Source organism: Temnothorax longispinosus, chromosome 8 (genome assembly GCF_030848805.1).
Source record: "Temnothorax longispinosus isolate EJ_2023e chromosome 8, Tlon_JGU_v1, whole genome shotgun sequence".
Lineage (NCBI taxonomy): Eukaryota > Metazoa > Arthropoda > Insecta > Hymenoptera > Formicidae > Temnothorax > Temnothorax longispinosus.
In genome coordinates this window covers 5,617,965-5,636,809 of record NC_092365.1, presented here as the reverse complement: position 1 = coordinate 5,636,809, position 18,845 = coordinate 5,617,965, and the positions used below count along the sequence as shown (strand labels likewise).

The following is an 18,845-nucleotide window of genomic DNA, read 5'->3' as shown; positions in this document are numbered from 1 at the left end:
TGATTCCGGTCGAACGGATAAAGGTTTTGGCAAATTTCAGGAATATTTCTTCTCCTTAGGCTTCCCTCTATTGATTATACCTAAAAAATTAAAAATAGAAATAAAATTAACAAAATGGCGTCCAGAAAACAAAATTTTTTCCCAAATTTTTTGTTTTCTGGACGCCATTTTGTTAATTTTATTTCTATTTTTAATTTTTTAGGTATAATCAATAGAGGGAAACCTAAAGAAAAGAAATATTCCTGAAATTTGCCAAAACCTTTATCCGTTCGACCGCAATCGTGGTAAAACCGTGGATTCGACAGTTTTCTTTATTATATTGGGACGCCGTTATTATTAATCTGGGAATGGCTTTTAATGAATTTTCTCATTTTATAATGTTATAATTAATATCCTTAACAATAAAAAAATTTTATGTTTATTCGCGGCCTTGTTATAAACAATTAAACACGAGCCAATTTCTGCATTTTCAACCCTTCCTAGTCCAGTAACGCGAGCGCGTGTCATGTATATTTCTGTCGACAATGTGATTTTGACGCGCGTGATTTCGATCGATTCGAACAATTCAGTATTCGTTAGAGCCAAAGCACATAACATGGCGTAGCGATATACGACGGTCGTAGTCCTCGACCTGACAGATCAGGATACGCCAAAGCTTGTGTGTTACTTACGTCAACGACTACGACTGTCATATGTGCTTTGGTCCTTAATTGCGTTAATTAACGTGTCGTAATTGTGCTTGTAAAGTAATCAACGAGGAATCGAAATCAAACAAAACAACCAACGAAGTATGCGATCGCCGAAAATTGAAGATTCCATGAAAAATGCTGATGGGACAATGTCGAGAGCCGAGGAACACCGGGTACGGTGAGTATTGTACACACATTCTTAAGATGTTTTCCAGCATGACTCAGCTGGGAATTCGTCGAAATCAGTGCGATACCTATTTCGTATAAGCGACAGATCAGATGTGTTTGAACAAGACATACGTGAGTCAGCTTTAAACTGTTACCAATTATACGTGTAGATACGTTTTCCATACGTACATATGTTTCTTTGCTTTATTTTTATTTTACCTGCTGATAATATCAAATTGAATTTTACTTCTCACCAGATTGCTTCATTTTTGGGAAACAAAATAATCGTAACAATTTTTAAATACCACTATTTTTAATATTCAAAATGTGTTCAAAAACTATTATGTTCAAAAACTATTCTCGTATTACGGCAGTAAAATTGTCAGAATTTCCATGAAAAATTTCCCATTTTTATTTCTTGCGTAATCATACTTAGAAACACAATTTAGAGTTGAGAGTCATTTTTCATTAGTTAATCCTATGATTGAACATCTTACGGTACTTTTAGGTCTCCGGTATTTTAATCCTCTTGCTTCAAAGAATCACTGAAATTATTTTTGAAGACTTGCTATAATGTTACTCTGTGCCGCAAACTGTCTTTCGTTGAATAATAGTGATAGTTGACGTAGCTACGTCTACTTTCCTTCGCTGAATACTTTAACATGAAATAGTGACGGTTGACGTAGTTCTACGTTGTTGTTTGCGGCACAGTTGTTACTGTGCCCGTTTTTGTTTCTCTTTATATCTTTATAAATACTTAGTAAAATAATGCCTATTTAGGTAAATAAAACCGTTACCCACAAATTGGTTCAGGAAAGTTACAGATTTATTTAAAATAGAAATCTTATAATTTATAAAAATTTCATCATTTAAGTTATTATTACGTACGGAAATTTTATACTAAAATTATGGACGACACGTTGAAATTTTGAACACTTTAGACGACGCACGTTATCTCGGAATTCCGATCGTCAATGTAAATGTTTAGTTTATCTTACGGTTTTCGGACTGCTGTTTACAAGCTGAGGCCCAGATGGAGCCCAAAACTACGCTTCTAGAAGCTTCTAGAAAACCTCTCCCCTTGAAACGCGTAGAAAGTGGTGAGAATCTCGCGCGGGGGGTTCTGGCCATTTTCGGGTATAAATAGGACGGAAAACGCCGCGGAGACACAGATAGTTTTTAACTTCAGCTCTAATACATCGTTTATAGCTTCGGCTTTGTTGGTCACACAGTCTTAGACTTCGGCTCTCGACCTCTTATTCGTTTTGCGTATCACATCTATTCGCTACAGTCCCAGACATTAAATCTGCAAAGATGCGTGCGTTAGCTTGTCTCGTATTTATCGCTTTGGCATACGCCATTCAAGGTACAAATTCATAAATTATTATAATAAATATTTTACCATAATAAAAAAACCGATATAGAGATAGATATAGAAAGAGGTACAACTACGTGTCTTTCTAATAATACATATAGATAGTATAAAATAATTACTTTCCAACATAAGCAAAATTATCAGTAATAGCATAAATATCCGTTTTATAGCATTTATAGTTTGTGTAAACATTTTTGTACGCATGTGTAATATATATATATATATATATATATATATATATATATATATATATATATATATGTAGGTCTAGAGGTATGTTCCGGGACTGTTTACGTTTTTTGAAATGTACAGTCCTGGAATATAACGCATATATATGTAATCAGATTCAAAAAATTGTCCCGAAACGTGCCGTAGGACATGAATTTTTTCCAGGACAGTCCTGGAAACTGCCAAATGTCCTGGAATATACCGATGTAAAAAAATAAAAGTCCCGGAACATACTTCCGGACCTACATATATAAACATACATATATAATACTTCTAAAAATAATTAATTATATAAAAAAATAGTACTTCTTACATCTTAAATTTCAAATATCAATAACTTCAGTCTTCAATTAATTTATAAACGGATATACAAAAATACATACGTATCTCTGTATTATCTAAATAACGTGTAACTTTAACGTTAAAAATTAATATGGCGTGAACGATAAAATTTTTGTTCAATAAAAGATTTTTATTTTAAATAAATCTGTGACTTTCCTGAGCATATTACGGTTCACTTAGCTGTAAAATTAACACAATGTTTGTTAAAAGTGTATGTAGTAATGTAACAAATATTAATTTCGGCGTATATTAACATGATTAATTTATTTTTGTCCATAAGGAGCTCCATCACCTCGTATCATCGGCATCGGCTGCAACGGCATCGGCATCGGTGGAAAGGATGCTCCCATCGGCAAATTTCCGTATCAAGTTTCATTGAGATATAACGGTAAACACTATTGCGATGGATCTATCCTCAATAATCGTAACATATTAACCGCAGCACTTTGTGTCGGAAGGTATGTTACATTCAAACATTCTGAACCTATATATCAAATAGGCATAATATATCAAATAGGCATAATATGTAAGACTAAGTATATACATACTTATACGTTCTTTTTTTTTATTGTTAGGTATCGGGATCGGTTAAATGATCTTAATAATCTAAAGGTCCATGTCGGAACAAACTTCTTGAACGAATCAGGAGATGTTTATGACGTAGAAAGTGTTAGCATCCACGTTATTCATTCATTGTCAGACAGTGATGGCATCGCCTTAGGTTCATCTTAAAACTCCTCTGAAATACAGCACGCTAGTGCAACCGATAAATCTTATGACAAGCGATGAGAATCTCGAGGGCAAGTCGTGCACGTTAACCGGATGGGGAACAAAGGTAATATCGAACTCATGATATCGGAATTTTCTAGTTCAATGTCTAAAATAAGGCACTCTTTTCAAAGAAAAATTTATTTTTTTTTTTTATATATAATATAACAAATTGAAAGTAACAAGTGAGAGGATATGTAATAATTATTTATTGTTTGTCATTTCTTTCGAATGTCCAAATACGCATTTATCCTTTTTAGAATGGTGGACCGCGAGGTGGAGAGGTTTTGAATAACTTGCAAGAAATTGAGTTAAGAGTTTATCCGCAAGGGGGTGAAAAAAATACTCGAATTTATACTTTGGCGGCAACAAAAGGAGTAGGAGCGTGCAACGTAAACTGTCAATTATTAATATTATAAAACGAATTGATACATATATGTTTATTATGTTTTACAACACCGAAAGAATATTAATAATATAAAAAATTACATTAACAGCATCTAATAATATGCCAATTTTAATTAAGCTTAATACTGAAATTATTATAGCAACAATTTGCAATAGTAAACAATTTATTGTTATTTATAGTATTAAAATTTTGTTATTAATAATTGCATCTTTATTTCAGGGTGATTCTGGTAGCCCTTTAGTATACAATGGATTTCAAATTGGAATCGCTTCTCACTTTTTCGCCTGCAGAGTGGGAGGTCTAAACGTTCACACAAGAGCATCAAGTTCCATAACATGGATATTTGAAAATTTAAAGAATTAAAAAATATATATTATTTCATTTATTAACATACTACTTTGTTTTATATAATTTGAAGTTTAATTATTAATATATGTATTTTGAACAAATTATTTCTGCAAAATTATATCATTTCCTGTTATAAGTATTTCCTGTTGCTTTTTCGATCAGTTAAATAACTTTTTGTTAGTGCAAGAAAAATAAAATTAGAAATTAAATTAAATGTTAAACTGTTAAACTTATACTTTGTAAACTCCATATAAAAATATAAATAAAATACTTTTACATACTGGTGTAGTACATTGCTTTATTTATGTTATTAATTCTTTGCACTTGTATAGCTTCTCATTAATTAATAAAGAAATGGAAAGCAATAGAACATTTAATTTTTGTAAGGTTCTCTCGTCAATCACCCGGGAAAAAATGGAGGAGATCTGACCATGTCTGATTTGATAAAATGAGATGCAACGAGATCTGAAATTCAAGTAAAGTCAGATCTGATTGGATACAATTTTATCTCGCCAGATCTGCATGGCCATATTTAATCACATGCAGCCAGATATGCTGAACTATAATCCGATCTCACCAGATCTGACCATTGCTGCCGTTCGATATTGAATCGCAGATCCAATCGGATTTCTTCCGATCTAATCGGACATTATCTGATTGCTTTAGATCTCCTGAAGTACGAGCAGACATTATGCCTCAGGATCTTGTCGGATCTGAGCAGACCTAGCCAGACATATCTTGATCTCACCAGATAAGACCAATCTTGGCTTACAAAATTGTGTTGCTGATTCAATAAGATCTCTTCCGATCTTGCTGGATCTGAGCAGACCTAGTCAGACATATCTTGATCTCACCAGATAAGACCAATCTTGGCTTACAAAGTTGTGTTGCTGATTCAATTAGATCTTTTCCGATCTTGCCGGATCTGAGCAGACCTAGTCAGACATATCTTGATCTCACCAGATAAGTCCAATCTTGGCTTACAAAGTTGTGTTGCTGATCCAATCAGATCTCTTCTGATCTTGCCGGATCTGAGCAGATCTCGCCAGTATAGAACTTATAAAAATGTCGTTCTCAAATCGTCCATTATTAATTTTTACACCCAATGTTGGAATTATATCAAATATAATATTAACTCTGTAAAGGGGAAGCTTTTAAATGATTTTTGGTCAAAAAATCAATTAATTTTTATATTAAAAACAGTTTTCTCAATTTTGAAACATTAACATATATAATAAATATAGTCTCTGCCAATTTAATAATAATTGTTAATTTCGACACTATATTTAGAATTTATTATAAATATTCCCTTAAAAAAGTACCGTGCAAAATTAATTAATAATAGGTAAATATAAAAGATTAATGTGTATATATGTATATAAATATAAAACATAAATCTTTTAAATTATTTTGCAAACATACCTTATAATTTAAACTGATAAAATAATATAATCACATATAAACTTATATAGTCATATAAGATTATATATGATCAGATCATAATGTTGCATCTCAAAGTATCCGATAGATGGCAATCTGATTCTCGTATTTAAAATTTGATGAACAGTGGTATAAGAACGGTATCAGACACGGCAGTGTCGTGCTAAGTTGCGCCAAGTTATGTAAATCGTGGAACGGCACAACTTTTACAAAATATTTTTATTTTGTACTGTTACCTCTGTAATTCTTTGTGACCACTAAAAAATACACATGTAAACTTTGTATTTAAATATCTTGTATTCCCTTGTTAAATTTAAATAAAATTTTTTAATCTTATAAAATTGTTATCATACATTCTTTTCTAATTGACACAATGTAAAGATTTTTCAAAATAGTGCAACAATTATTTTTTGAGGCAATATATATATATGTTCTCTCTGTAATTGGCGCTGTAATTTAAAGAGATATCATTTTTTTTTGTAATTGTAATAGATCACTTGAAGCGTGACTCTTCTTTTTGATAATTAAGGTAACATAATTTTGTGATGTGTATCACTTGGGTTATAATTTTTCGGAAATAAAGATACTACTGCTTAGATTTTTTCGAGATTTTTCGAGATATAGATAAAGATTACGTCTACCACTTGTTACTTAGGTTTTTTCGAGGTATAATACTACCACTTTCTTTTTTTTCGAGGTAACAACATATACACTACTATGCGTGTACTTGGCGCCTTTTTTTACCTTTTTTTTAAAAAAGGTAATTTTGTACGGTGTATCCCACCGCCGGCCGGCGACGATCGGCCACGCGTTAAAAGCGCGACTTCCAGAGGCTTTCCTGGGCTCAATTTTTAACGAATCTGAACGACTGACCCCTCATTTTGTAGGTCTCTTCAAGCCCTACAACTTTGTCAGTGGCGGCATATTTCTATCTATTAATGGAAACGAGATAAACGCAAAAAAACCGCGACAAAATACATTTTTTTCCACTTTCACCGGCTAGAACTCGACAAATCTTGATTTTAAGTTAGGGTCTTCACGAAATGAATTGTAGGGCTTTAAAAGAGCTACAAAATGAGGGGTTAGTCAATCATGTACGGTCAAAATTCGCCGAGTTATTGCGAAAAAACGAAATTTTTTATTCCCCCTCCCCCCCTTAAAAACCCATCGGTCCGATTAACCCGAAAACTCAGAAATAAGCTCTTCTACATCCCCCCAACAACCCTAAAAAGGTTTCATAAATCTCTCTTCACTTCCGAGCAAAAGCCTTTTTTTTTGTCTAATTTGACTGGACTATTTGTTCCGATAATATTTGCAGCGATATATAATAAGGGTTTCTTAAGAATAATTTAAAGCAAAAGGTACTTTAGGAGCTAATATCTGCTTGAGCAACCTCTTGGACCGAGATACTCGCGTTGTATTTTATTAAAAAGTTATTCGAATTGTGCCAAGCGTATGAAACTCTCATCGGATGAATTTAAGGAGCTATCACATTGCAATTTATCTACGCTTTCTGTAAAGTATACCAAGAAGTCTATTTCTCATTATAATATTTATTGCAATATCATTTCGAGTATTAAAGTTTTATATTTTATCTTTGCAGGATGAAATACTAATACTAATAATATTAAAATACTTGGATTTGATAACGTTATGCCGCATGAATAAAGTAAATAGGCGCTTCAATTATATTATTTAACACGAGACCCGAAACTCTATACACGTTTAAACATATGCGACTGACAAATATATTACGCGCAATGTATTTCGTTACTTTACAGCTAGATGTAAATATTTGCAACAGTTAGATCTTACAGAAAGTTACTTTGATGTTAAGGATTTCGTAAACTTTCTTGATAATTGCGGCAGAAAAACGCATTTAAGATTAAGTCAATGTCGCTGCGACTTCTATTTAAATCCTGCCCTACTTAAAACTTCAGAGATATGTAAAAATTTAAAAGGTATGCTTTACTATATGCATATACATACATATATACATATAATGCATATATATTATTTCTTTAAAAATAATATTCAAATAAATATATATGTATGATAAAAATATATGGATAATAAAAATCAGTTAATTAATTATTATTTACCTTATAATTTCTAAATTCTTCCATTCTATTGTTACCTCAAAACCCCGGAATTGTGGAATATTATTTTGAAGGATAGCAAGGGAAAGGCTATCTAGAGGAGGGGGGATAGGAAGACGTAACTAGATCTTATCGTATCTCAGGTACACGCAGGAAAAGACGCGTGCCTCGAGACGCACGTTTCGGGAAACTCCAGTCACGGGTCAACGTCCAGAAGGGACGCTATAACGCCTACTGTGAGTTTCGTGCACTCGTGGTCCTATTTTTGGTCAAGGAAATTAATCCATATAACCAGGGATCGGACCGTGTGCGATTTCGGAGAGAGCAAGGGAGCTGAGGACGAGGTCTTATTCTAATAAATGAATGGTATTCTTTTTGCTTTTACAATTAATATACATTTATTATTAAACAAGGCATTTAAACATTCATTATAAAAGAAAAGATCTAATAGAATTAACCGGAATGTGATTGCAACTGAGAAGTAGACAATTCATTATATATGTATGTGAATGTGTGTGAGGTGTATGTGCATGGAAAAAAGGGCGCGAATGTTACAATGGTACGGAGGTCATCGAGCAGGATTTTGATTATCTTGACACCCTGCTTGGGTTATTACAAAATCGTTATTGATGAAAGAATTACATGGAAAGAAAGAAAAGAGAAATTAAATGGTGTAATGTTATGTACATATTGAGAATCATGCAAATTGAACGGGGAATTGAAAACATTTATAGTAAATTAAATGTGGGGTGCATGTGAGCTGTATGTCGGACCGCAATAAAAATAAAATAAGCAAATATGTCGCGATTAAATGTACATAATTATTTAATTATATATATATTATAAATCTGCGGTAGTTGAGACGGAGAAATGACATTCTAGGATCCGATAATTCAATAGACTTTTTTGTAGGAGAAAAGTTATAGATGAAAGAAGATTTGAGGAACTTAATACTTGCTAGCCCTTAGCGTTTTCTCTTTTTGACGGAGTTTCAAGATCTCATGGCTCTGCAGATCGGTGGTGGTTTCCATCGGCATGATGATTTTGTTTTGAGACTTAACGCGCACAGAATTTAGTTATAATAAAAATAAAAGCAACGGCACGAGACGAGACTTTGAAAATGATTGTAGTAAGAATGATGTTCCACGCGGACTCAACTATCTAGAATTTTGGAATCGAGAGTGATGATGGGTGTCCCGCTGTCGCGGTTTATATACTATTTGTCGTGGGAAAATGTCTCGATTTTTGGTGATTCGGTTTGTTTTTCTCACGGAACTTTTCGTCAGTTCTCGCTCGTTAGGGGATTAAGTTAAACGAATATCACGAATCGAGACGTTAGATCCGAACCAAATATTTTATTATCACGAATCGAGACGTTAGATCCGAACCAATGTTAATAGATATAATTCTCAGATCTCTCGCGTGAGTCGGTTATCATCTAAGTTGGAAGGCTTCTCACGAAATTTTCATGACAACCCCTTGATTTATATGGTGGCTTAACGATATTATCGACCGGTGCGAGCAGTTTTGATAAAAAGATTTTGTTTAATTTGTCTGAGAAATTCGTCTCTTCGATTTGACACCTATAAGAATGTAAGGAAATAACCTGTTTGCCGATCGACAAATACCGCTCTGGTTCTTATCCTAAAGATAATTTTTACTGGGAAAACTTCTTACGAAATGTTCCCACGAAAAGTCGTTATAAAAAAAGAAAATTATAGAGTCCACAAGACGTAACACTATCAATATTTTGCTTTAAATATATCTTCCAATGTATCGTGTTAACAAATTATCAAAATAACATATAAATTATATTAAAATGGCATAAAGTACGCACAAAAATGTAGAGAGCTAGGGTCGGTTTTACATCAAAAACAAAACAAAAATTAAACTTTTGGGCACATAGAGCTGTCACTGACGACAAATATTTGCTTATACAAAAATACTGCAGTGTATATATATATATATATATATATATATATATATATATATATATATATATATATTGTATAATGACAGAGAACGAGAATTCTATTGTAGCGTGGACGTAAAGTAAGGGCCAAGCATAAAGTTTGTTGTAACTTTTTCCGACAAAGTCGTAAACGTAAGTCAGTGTCGGTGCACTGTCAAGCCGAGGGCTGAGTCTCAACAGATCGCAGCGTGGTAACTGCTCTACCGAGTACAACACCCCGCCAGGTACTTAAGTCGTCTACAGACAATTCCGAGTCTCGACATCGAACTTGTAAAACTCATGTTCGACCGTTAGACGCCGTGCCGTCGTAAGCGGTGAGATCCCGACGACGGGCAGAGGCGCCGTACGGCAAACCGGGCTCGTGCGACGACCGGGTCCCCGCGAGGGGACCGGCCGCCTAGTAGTGTGTCACATTGTTTTGAGCCTTTCGACTCACGAGACTCCTAGAGTGCGGAAGTCAACGCACAAAGATCGATGTTAGCATATGCCGTATCCATCGCGTGATAATCCAACTTTCCATGCGGAGCGAGGTCGACCTCTCATTCTACCCCTTGCTTACAAAGCGAAACAAGGTCTATCGTTGTACAGTTCCATATGGGTTTTCAATTACCCATGCGAAGCGAGGTCCAACTTTTTTTTTTTTTTAATAACCAAACGATGGAAATGGTCAATGACCTTGACTTTCTTAGATGTCTCTATACATTACATTTAAACTTAAGTTGTGCCGTACCGTGATTTATATACTATCTTATTTATACACCATCGTTCATTAAATTTTACGATTATTAACACGAGAAGGGATGCGATGCTATCCAACGGCGATGATGATATTTGCATAAAGAGCAAATCTTATATAATACGTACTATGTTCTATTATTATTTCCTGACGCCAGACCATGCGACACTTCTGCTACGTTTATGCTGTTACGCGACTGCAGTGCATGTTCGATTTTTGCCCCGTTTCTGCCAGCACAGTATAAGCTTAAGACTTTAGTCTGCTTCTTGTCGACATATCATATCAACAAGCAATACTTAAATTTTACTCTTCGTATGCTGATATATTCTTCTTTAGTTTTGTAGCATTTCTGCATGCCATTATATTACGTTGTCAAATTCTACTAAATTTCTGCTTTATTTTTACGCACATTATTTGACACGACAGAACATGCTTTGCTATTGCCAAAATTGTGCTTGTAAGTATAGCATGCAACACACGGTTTACAAAAGCCTTACTCTCTGGGAAAAATAAAAACGGTTTTAACCCACTTTGGGACCCATGGTTATAATAATCAAATTATTTGGATATCGTAACCCTAATTAACATTTTGGTTAGTGCCCCTTAAGTGAAAGTTATCTTTACGTAACTGAATATCGACAGAACTAATTAAGAGAATTGACTAGTGTAACTTAAAAATCTTTGAAATAGATCGATAGAATAGCTAATTATGATTTTTAGTTACGCGTAATCGTGGGCTACCCTAAAGTGGGTTAAATTATAACCGTTTTTATTTTTTCCCAGGGTAAAAACTTCTGGGAAAATGCCGGCAGTATGCCAGCAATTCAAACATAAATAAATATACAGCAGATTTTCCACTGCGTTCTCATTAAGCTTATTTTCTAGCTACGAGATTTGCTGCCACAATATATATGTAATCGCAAAAACGCGGCAGAAACCGCGCGTGCAGAACGTGCCATCACATCATGATGTCAGATTCTGGTTCATTTTTACGTACATTATCTGACACGGAGAGCATGCTTTATTTGCTACTGCCAAAATTATGCCAGTATAGCATGCAGCATATAGTTTGCAAAACTTGCTTTTAGCAGACTTGGCTATCTGGATCAGTTTTTATTGGCTTTCTCTGAGTTTCAGTTTTTGTTAATCTCACGTTCTCTGAATTTGATTGATGAATGGATTTTATGTCTTTTCGCTGGTTAGTCACAAAATATTCATTTATGTCAAAATATTTTGCGGACTATGAATATTAGCAAAATTTTCCTTTCCTGAAATTTACACTGTCTTTGTACATTCAATTTTTAAATACTCACCTTATATTCTTCACGGGGAGTTCGAGATAATTTAATTTATTTATCATTTGGATCGCTGAAGATAGCTCAAAGAAAGCTGAAACATAAGATTTATAGTTTATATTAAATTATTAATTAAATATTACATAAGCGTCAACTGAAACGCGGTTGAAAGGGATAAGTAGGGAGAGTAAACGAGATGAGCGTGAAGTGGGAGAATAATGAGATAAGTATGGAGGGGAGAATCATCGATGAGACGATCGAGAATTCGGAGAAGAGCAGAGATCAGACGTAAGAGAGGGTTCATGGAAAGTGGATCGATCTGTCCTTAAGAAGGTACCTATCCGTACGAGAGATCCAGAGGATCCGATATTGCAAGGGTCCGAGTTATACTCGGTAGACTTACAGCCCGCTTCCGCGGAGGGACAAAGACGTGACACGGACCAGCATTAAGTTCTCGGGGCCTCGCAGCTCAGGAGGAGCCTTCGTTTCTTGCGTGGCTAATGATCGGGAAGATCCAGCCCTACGTGGCATGACGTGGCATGACGTGGCATAACCGACTCGAGACGATCCTGAACCTCCGCTTGTTGAGGCAACGCGTTGGCGACGGAGGACGTTACGAACACCGCACGGCGTGAGCTCTCTCTCTCTCTCTCTCTCTCTCTCCCCCCTCTCTCTCCCTCCCTCCCTCCCTCCCTCTTCCCTTCTCGCCGTTAGTGTATGTAATAGGTACTGGGGGAATATGTCACACTTAACAAAAATTTGACTTTTTTTCTAGTTTTCTTTCTCTTTGAAGTATCTTTGCATATTAGGTCTCTTTTTTCCTTCTTTTATCTGTCATTTGTACATGATTTTAATAAAATATTTTGATTGCTTATTATTAAAAAGAAAGACATACAAAAGTGTTGCAAAATGGCATATGGGTAATATGACACATAGTATAAGGTAATTTACTACATACAAATATGTAGTGATTTAACTTCAAAAGTTACTTTATTTATAAAAACAGTACAAATAGTCTTTAAAATAAGTCAGTATAAATAGTTTTTAACATAAAAAATAAAATTTTAAAATTAAATTGTAATATTAAAATTTTTGTAATATTGGATTGCAACATTTAACATTAAAATAAAAAATAAATCTTAAAAACTTTAAAACTTTAAACCTTTCAAATTTTAAAATCTTATAAACCTTAAAATTTTGGAACTTTGTAAATTTTATAACTGTCAACAGTGTCAACTACATTTTTTTCTTTTTAGTCTTCCTCGTATACATTTGAGGCATTATTGTTTAAAACATGTGTTTAAAAAAATGTGTTTTTATTACTTTCTTTGTATTTCAATATTATTGAAATAAAAACTAATACTGCTAGGAAATAAATAAAACTTATGAAAAACGTCAGATATAGAACTATGAACAATTTCATGATATTTACAAGAGCGTTTTTAGTCGTAGTTTTGTTAAACATAACGAGTGGGATATTTTCTACACTGGCATATTCCCCCCAGTTACCCTATGCGAAGCGCGCGCTCGGCGATATATATATATATATATAGATATATATATATATATTCAAACGATAGGTACTTTAATTTATTATATATATACATTTTCTACATTTATTATATATATATATATATATATAGTGTTGCGCCCGTGCTCTGACGCCCGTTACATAGCGGCGAGTTGCGAAGCGTCCCTGACGACCGGCTGTTATTGATTTATCGATTGACCACGATTTGTTGTTGTTTGTTCTGGGCCTCCGTCTCCGAGCGAACGTGACGGCTCGATTCTGTATTTGAATCCGTTTGCTCTAATAAACGAGTCTTCCTTTTTCTACATTGTGTCGCCTCATTGACCGCGAGTGCCGGTTGCGCGAGTGAGTGAGTGTGTGAGCAGTGAGACGCGAACGCGGACTCGGCGAGCGCAACAATATAATAAATTAAACTATCGTTTAAACGAGGCACATCAAGAAAAACGGCCGGTAAAACGATGCAAAGACATTTTGCTCCATGATAACGCCAGGCCCTATGTTGCTCATAAGATCAAACAAACGCTGTAATCTCGAATGGGAAGTCCTTTTCCACCCAGCGTACTCTCGAGATATCGCGCTGTCTGATTACCACTTGTTTTGGTCGATGCAGCACAGCCTCTTCGATACACACTTTCAAAATGAAGTAGATGCTAGAAAATGAGTCGACAACTTTATCGCGTCAAAAGACAAAATCGACATTCTTTCGCCGCGGCATTCGTATGCTGCCTAAAAGATGGCAAAAAGTGGTAGATGCAAATGGAAAATATTTTAATTAAAATTAATTAAAATAATTGTGTACCATTTCTTTTGTATTAATAAAAGAATTTTTGTAAAAAACGGCAGGAACTTAGTTATACTCCAATATTACAGTAACTTTATTGCTCATTATCCGATTAAATATACAACATTATAACATATACTGCATATAACACAACGCAGTAGATTTTTAATCTAATTATTAATATTTAATTAAATAATTTTTGGAAATATTTTTCGAAAGAGTTACATATAAAATAATACCGCGTAATTGCGCTAATGTTTTTAGGTCATAAAATTGAATTTTTGATGCTGTCATTTCAGTAGATACTGCTTTAGTTATTGTAGCATTAATGATTCTCTATCTTGAAGGAAATAGATAAGAAACAATTTTGCCAAAAATACAAATTTCGTGATTAAACATATATTAATGTATCGTCAGATACTCCGTGCAGAATTTAGTTGTATGCATATGAAACCTTATCAACCATAATTATATAATATGGCAATAAAAAGAAAGAGTTCTTATCTACTTATTCACAATAGTAGATTGTAGGTATAGCAAATATCCGAAAAAACTCTATTAGCTTGAATATAAGCGTACATGCTGATGATCTGTTAATAACAAAAATTAAGTTATTGTTATTTCGATCTGTCTCAAAATATATATGATATAATACAAGACGATGTTAGAATAATAGAACGATGGAAAACATGAGAGACGTGAAACATTTTCTAATATAATTTACGGAAAATTTATGTAATTTATTTTACTTTTAAAGAATTAGAAAATATTAAAAAAAATTGTTATATGTATTATAATGACTTTATACAAGTCGTTTTGAAATATATTTTTATTTTCCGGTTTTGAAATCGTTAAGAAATAACACAGTTTCTACAAATATAATCACAGTGTTTACATAATTTATCACAAGATCATGTTTGTTAAATACTAAATATACGCATGTTATCGTGTTCACGATTTCAGTCCAAATTCAGTTCATATAGATAATACTTGTGAAGGTGAGAACATACATTTGAATCAGAAAACTCTTAAATTTCGTTTACATCTTTTGATAGAATATTTCTAATAATTCTGCAGATTATATAGTTGTAATATTATTGCAATTATATTTTAAAAAACTTTATTAAATATTATAATAATTATTATTATATATCTACAACAAAATACTTATCTCAAAAGCTATTAATATGTGATTTATTATTAAAGATATTAGATATATTTTTGTAGTATTACTAAAAGATTAATTCAAAGAGATTAGCCGGGTTTGTATGGGAAATCTGCCCCCGCGGCTTTTTCGATTTGCACTTGGGGGATCGATTTGACAATAAATAAAAATAATTCAGCTAAACTTTTAGCTCTTTATCTCAAACGATTTTCGAGATTTTCAAAAAAACCACTTTTTTCGATTTTATTTTTTTTTCAATAGTAAAATTTAAAATTAATGAATGGTGATTTTTTTTCTAATTCTTAGGAGTAAAAGAGATGAAAAAACACTTTCATTATGAATCTCAGGTGGAAAGCCGATTTTTAAGAACAGAAATAAAACTATAATCATTTTTTTTACCGATGTTATTTAAAAGTGTCCACCGCCAAACTTTGTCAGAAAATGTCTTCTATACTCTTTACACTCAGGAATTTTTTCATTTTTTTGAAGTGGTGGAACATTATGAAAAAAAATAAAAACTAATTATTTTTTTCAAAATTTGCGTTTGAACGCATTAAAACTCTTATACTGCTAGAGAAATATATAGAAAATAATTTTTTAACTGAAAAAACACAACTTACTTACAAAAATATTTAAAAATTAAGAAATGCATTACTTTTCAAAAATAAAGGACATTAAAAATTTTTGAATTGACGTTAAAAAGAGTGACCCCAAATCAGTAGTTTTTTCGCTATTTTGGTCCCGCGATATTGGAACTGAATTGTGTATCAAATGATACACCTTATGACGAGACATCAATCACAAAAAATTGTTTTTTGAGGTGAGAATTGGCCCCAGAGATATGGGAGGTCAAAGTAGTTAAAATTCATTAAATCGTCAGCCCGTACGCTTTAAAGCACGAATTTTTCTTTCAGTCCGATAATTTAAAACTTCGTACCCGGGGGTTTTGCTAGCTGCTGACAATGAATTTGACGTCAGATTTTTACACATACTTATGGATCGATTTACTTAACAAGAAAAAAAAATTAAAACATTTTTTAAATACATAGTTCGTCATATTAAATCGGCCATTATAAATTTTAAAAATCTGACTTCAAATTCATTGTCAGCAGCTAGCAAAACCCCCGGGTACGAAGTTTTAAATTATCGGACTTATTTCATGCTTTAAAGCGTACGGGCTGACGAGTTAATGAATTTTGACTACTTTGACCTCCCATATCTCTGGAATCAATTCTCACCTCAACTTAAAAATTTTTTGCGATTGATGTCTTGTCATAAGGTATCATTTGATACACAATTCAGTTCCAATATCGCGGGACCAAAAATAGGCGAAAAAACCACTGATTTTGGGGTCACTCTTTTTAACGTCAATTCAAAAATTTTTAATGTCCTTTATTTTTTGAAGTAATGCATTTCTTAATTTTTTAAATATTTTTGTAAGTAAGTTGTGTTTTTTCAGTTGAAAAATTATTTTCTATATATTTCTCTAGCAGTATAAGAGTTTTAATGCGTTCAAACGCAGGATTTTGAAAAAAAAATTAGTTTTTATTTTCTTTCATAATGTTCCACCACTTCAAAAAAAATGAAAAAATTCCTGAGTGTAAAGGAGTATAGAAGACAGTTTCTGACAAAGTTTGGCGGTGGACACTTTTAAATAATACAGTAAAAAAAATTATTATAGTTTTATTTCTGTTCTTAAAAATCGGCTTTCCACCTGAGATTTATAATGAAAGTGTTTTTCATCCCTTTTACTCCTAAGAATTAGAAAAAAATCACCATTTATTAATTTTGAATTTTACTATTGAAAAAAAAATTAAATCGAAAAAAGTGGTTTTTTTTTTAATCACGAAAATCGTTTGAGATAAAGAGCTAAAAGTTTAGCTGAATTATTTTTATTTAATGTCAAATCGATCCCCCAAGTGCAAATCGAAAAAGCCGCGGGGGCAGATTTCCCATACAAACCCGGCTAATCTCTTTTTCTTTAAATTGTAGGAAAGATTTTCTTTGTCATATCCTAGTCATGTTTATATTCTGCTTTTGGTTTTAACTTGTGATTATCATGCTTTCGAGAAGGACTCGATACCTATTGTTTTGCACGCTTCAGTTGATCACGCGTTTCCTTTGTAATAACTCTTAGGCGTGTTGTCAATTGGACCACGTAATGTTTGGCAAGGAGAGAAATCAGCTCTCGAGGGCCTGATGCTTGATAGTGGTCAGAATTCCAAGAACAGCGAAAAGAGAGAGGTTGGCCGTGCTAGTTTTTGAAAACATCATTTTTTAGACTCACAGAGATATTTCGTGTGTTTTTATTTTTGAATAAATTAAAATTGAAGGTACAAAGAAAAAGAAAAGAGACGTTCCTTAAAAACCTAATACGTTATTCTACAAGATAAATAAAGTTTAATCATTATATCAACCCTGGCGAAAATTAAGAAGCTTTATAAAGCGTTGACAACCGTTCAATGAGGGTTTTTTGAGAGTTTATACGCTTTCAAACTTTATAAGAACGCTTACACAACGCCGTGGATTTTGAACGCTTCCAGAACGCTTATAAAACGCTGTATATAACGTTTCATGAAAGTTCTGAAATGCTGAGGCAACGCTTTTCAGAGAACGCTCAGTAAACGCTGCGTGCAGAGAGTTTGCTGTCAGATTTTTCAAACGTTTAGCAAACGCTTTTCCCAACGCCGTAAGACAAGCGTTTTCAATCCGTTCAGCAAACGCTCTTCCGATGGCGAATTGTAGAGGCGCAGTGAACGATTTGTAAGGCGTTAACGCAAACGGCTTGGAGACGTCCAAGAAACGCTTGTCCCGACTCCGTAACACTAAGCGTTTTCCCTCCGTTCAGCAAACGTTCTTCTAACAATGCCGCTAGGCGGCGTATCTTTCTCGCATTTAAAATACATCCAGCCGCGTATATATAAGCAGACCCGCAAAACCCATTTTCATAGGAATCTTTAAAATTTGAACAGCATATTAATGTAAAAACGCTCTACACACACGTGCAAGTAGAAAAATATTGACTATACTGCGAGGCGAAAAGCAGACTTTAACATTTAACGTTTGAAGCAATTGTTACGCGAAGTACACAATTCTTATAGCGGTGGACGCATACGACACCTAACCTGTAAAGATCTGGCAACACTGCATTGCCGCTAAAGCTTTAAGTCTTTCTCTTCAATACTTTTTCTTTCATTAATCTTCCTTGTAACGTACAACAGACATTTCGCTTATATTTCTTCTAATTCAAAAAACCTCAATAGCATAACCTCAAAATCTCAATAACGCGAGCATCGCGAGCTAACCTCAATGGCATATGACATTACTGACGCGAGTCGCGAGCATACAGTGTTGCCAGATTGGTAAGACCATACAGGATTGGTTGAAAACGGTACAGTTTAGTCAAAAGTTTTACATAGATAAGTAGAGTTTTCCGTACATTATCGTATGCAGTGTGACCATTATTTTTGACTAATACTGTCGCGATACAACTACCTTA

At 33.6% G+C, this 18,845-nt stretch overlaps 1 protein-coding gene across 3 annotated transcripts; it reads left to right on the top strand.

The window, feature by feature from the left end:
- The first annotated feature begins 684 nt into the window (after nucleotides 1-684).
- Nucleotides 685-4,494, top strand: LOC139817995 (chymotrypsin-1-like). Of its 3 annotated transcripts, XR_011733357.1 has the most exons (5): nucleotides 687-867; nucleotides 3,083-3,260; nucleotides 3,415-3,637; nucleotides 3,831-3,962; nucleotides 4,199-4,494. XR_011733357.1 is itself a non-coding variant. In XM_071786375.1 (3 exons), exons 1-3 carry the CDS (start codon nucleotides 825-827, stop codon nucleotides 3,532-3,534), a joined length of 378 nt encoding a protein of 125 aa, XP_071642476.1. In that variant the 5' UTR covers nucleotides 685-824. The 3 variants fall into 3 exon arrangements, 2 of the variants coding, with proteins under 2 accessions (XP_071642476.1, XP_071642474.1); XM_071786375.1 differs by lacking the exons at nucleotides 3,831-3,962; nucleotides 4,199-4,494 and having other exon boundaries at nucleotides 685-867; nucleotides 3,378-3,534; XM_071786373.1 differs by lacking the exons at nucleotides 687-867; nucleotides 3,831-3,962; nucleotides 4,199-4,494 and adding an exon at nucleotides 2,095-2,223 and having other exon boundaries at nucleotides 3,378-3,534.
- The last annotated feature ends 14,351 nt before the right edge of the window (nucleotides 4,495-18,845 follow it).

Bases quoted from the DNA above. Each gene is read 5' to 3' on its own strand.
- LOC139817995 (XM_071786373.1), top strand. From the start codon at position 2,172: ATGCGTGCGTTAGCTTGTCTCGTATTTATCGCTTTGGCATACGCCATT. The intron at 2,224-3,082 runs GTACAAATTCAT...TTTGTCCATAAG, and splicing joins TTTGGCATACGCCATTCAAG to GAGCTCCATCACCTCGTATC. The intron at 3,261-3,377 runs GTATGTTACATT...TTTTATTGTTAG, and splicing joins GCAGCACTTTGTGTCGGAAG to GTATCGGGATCGGTTAAATG.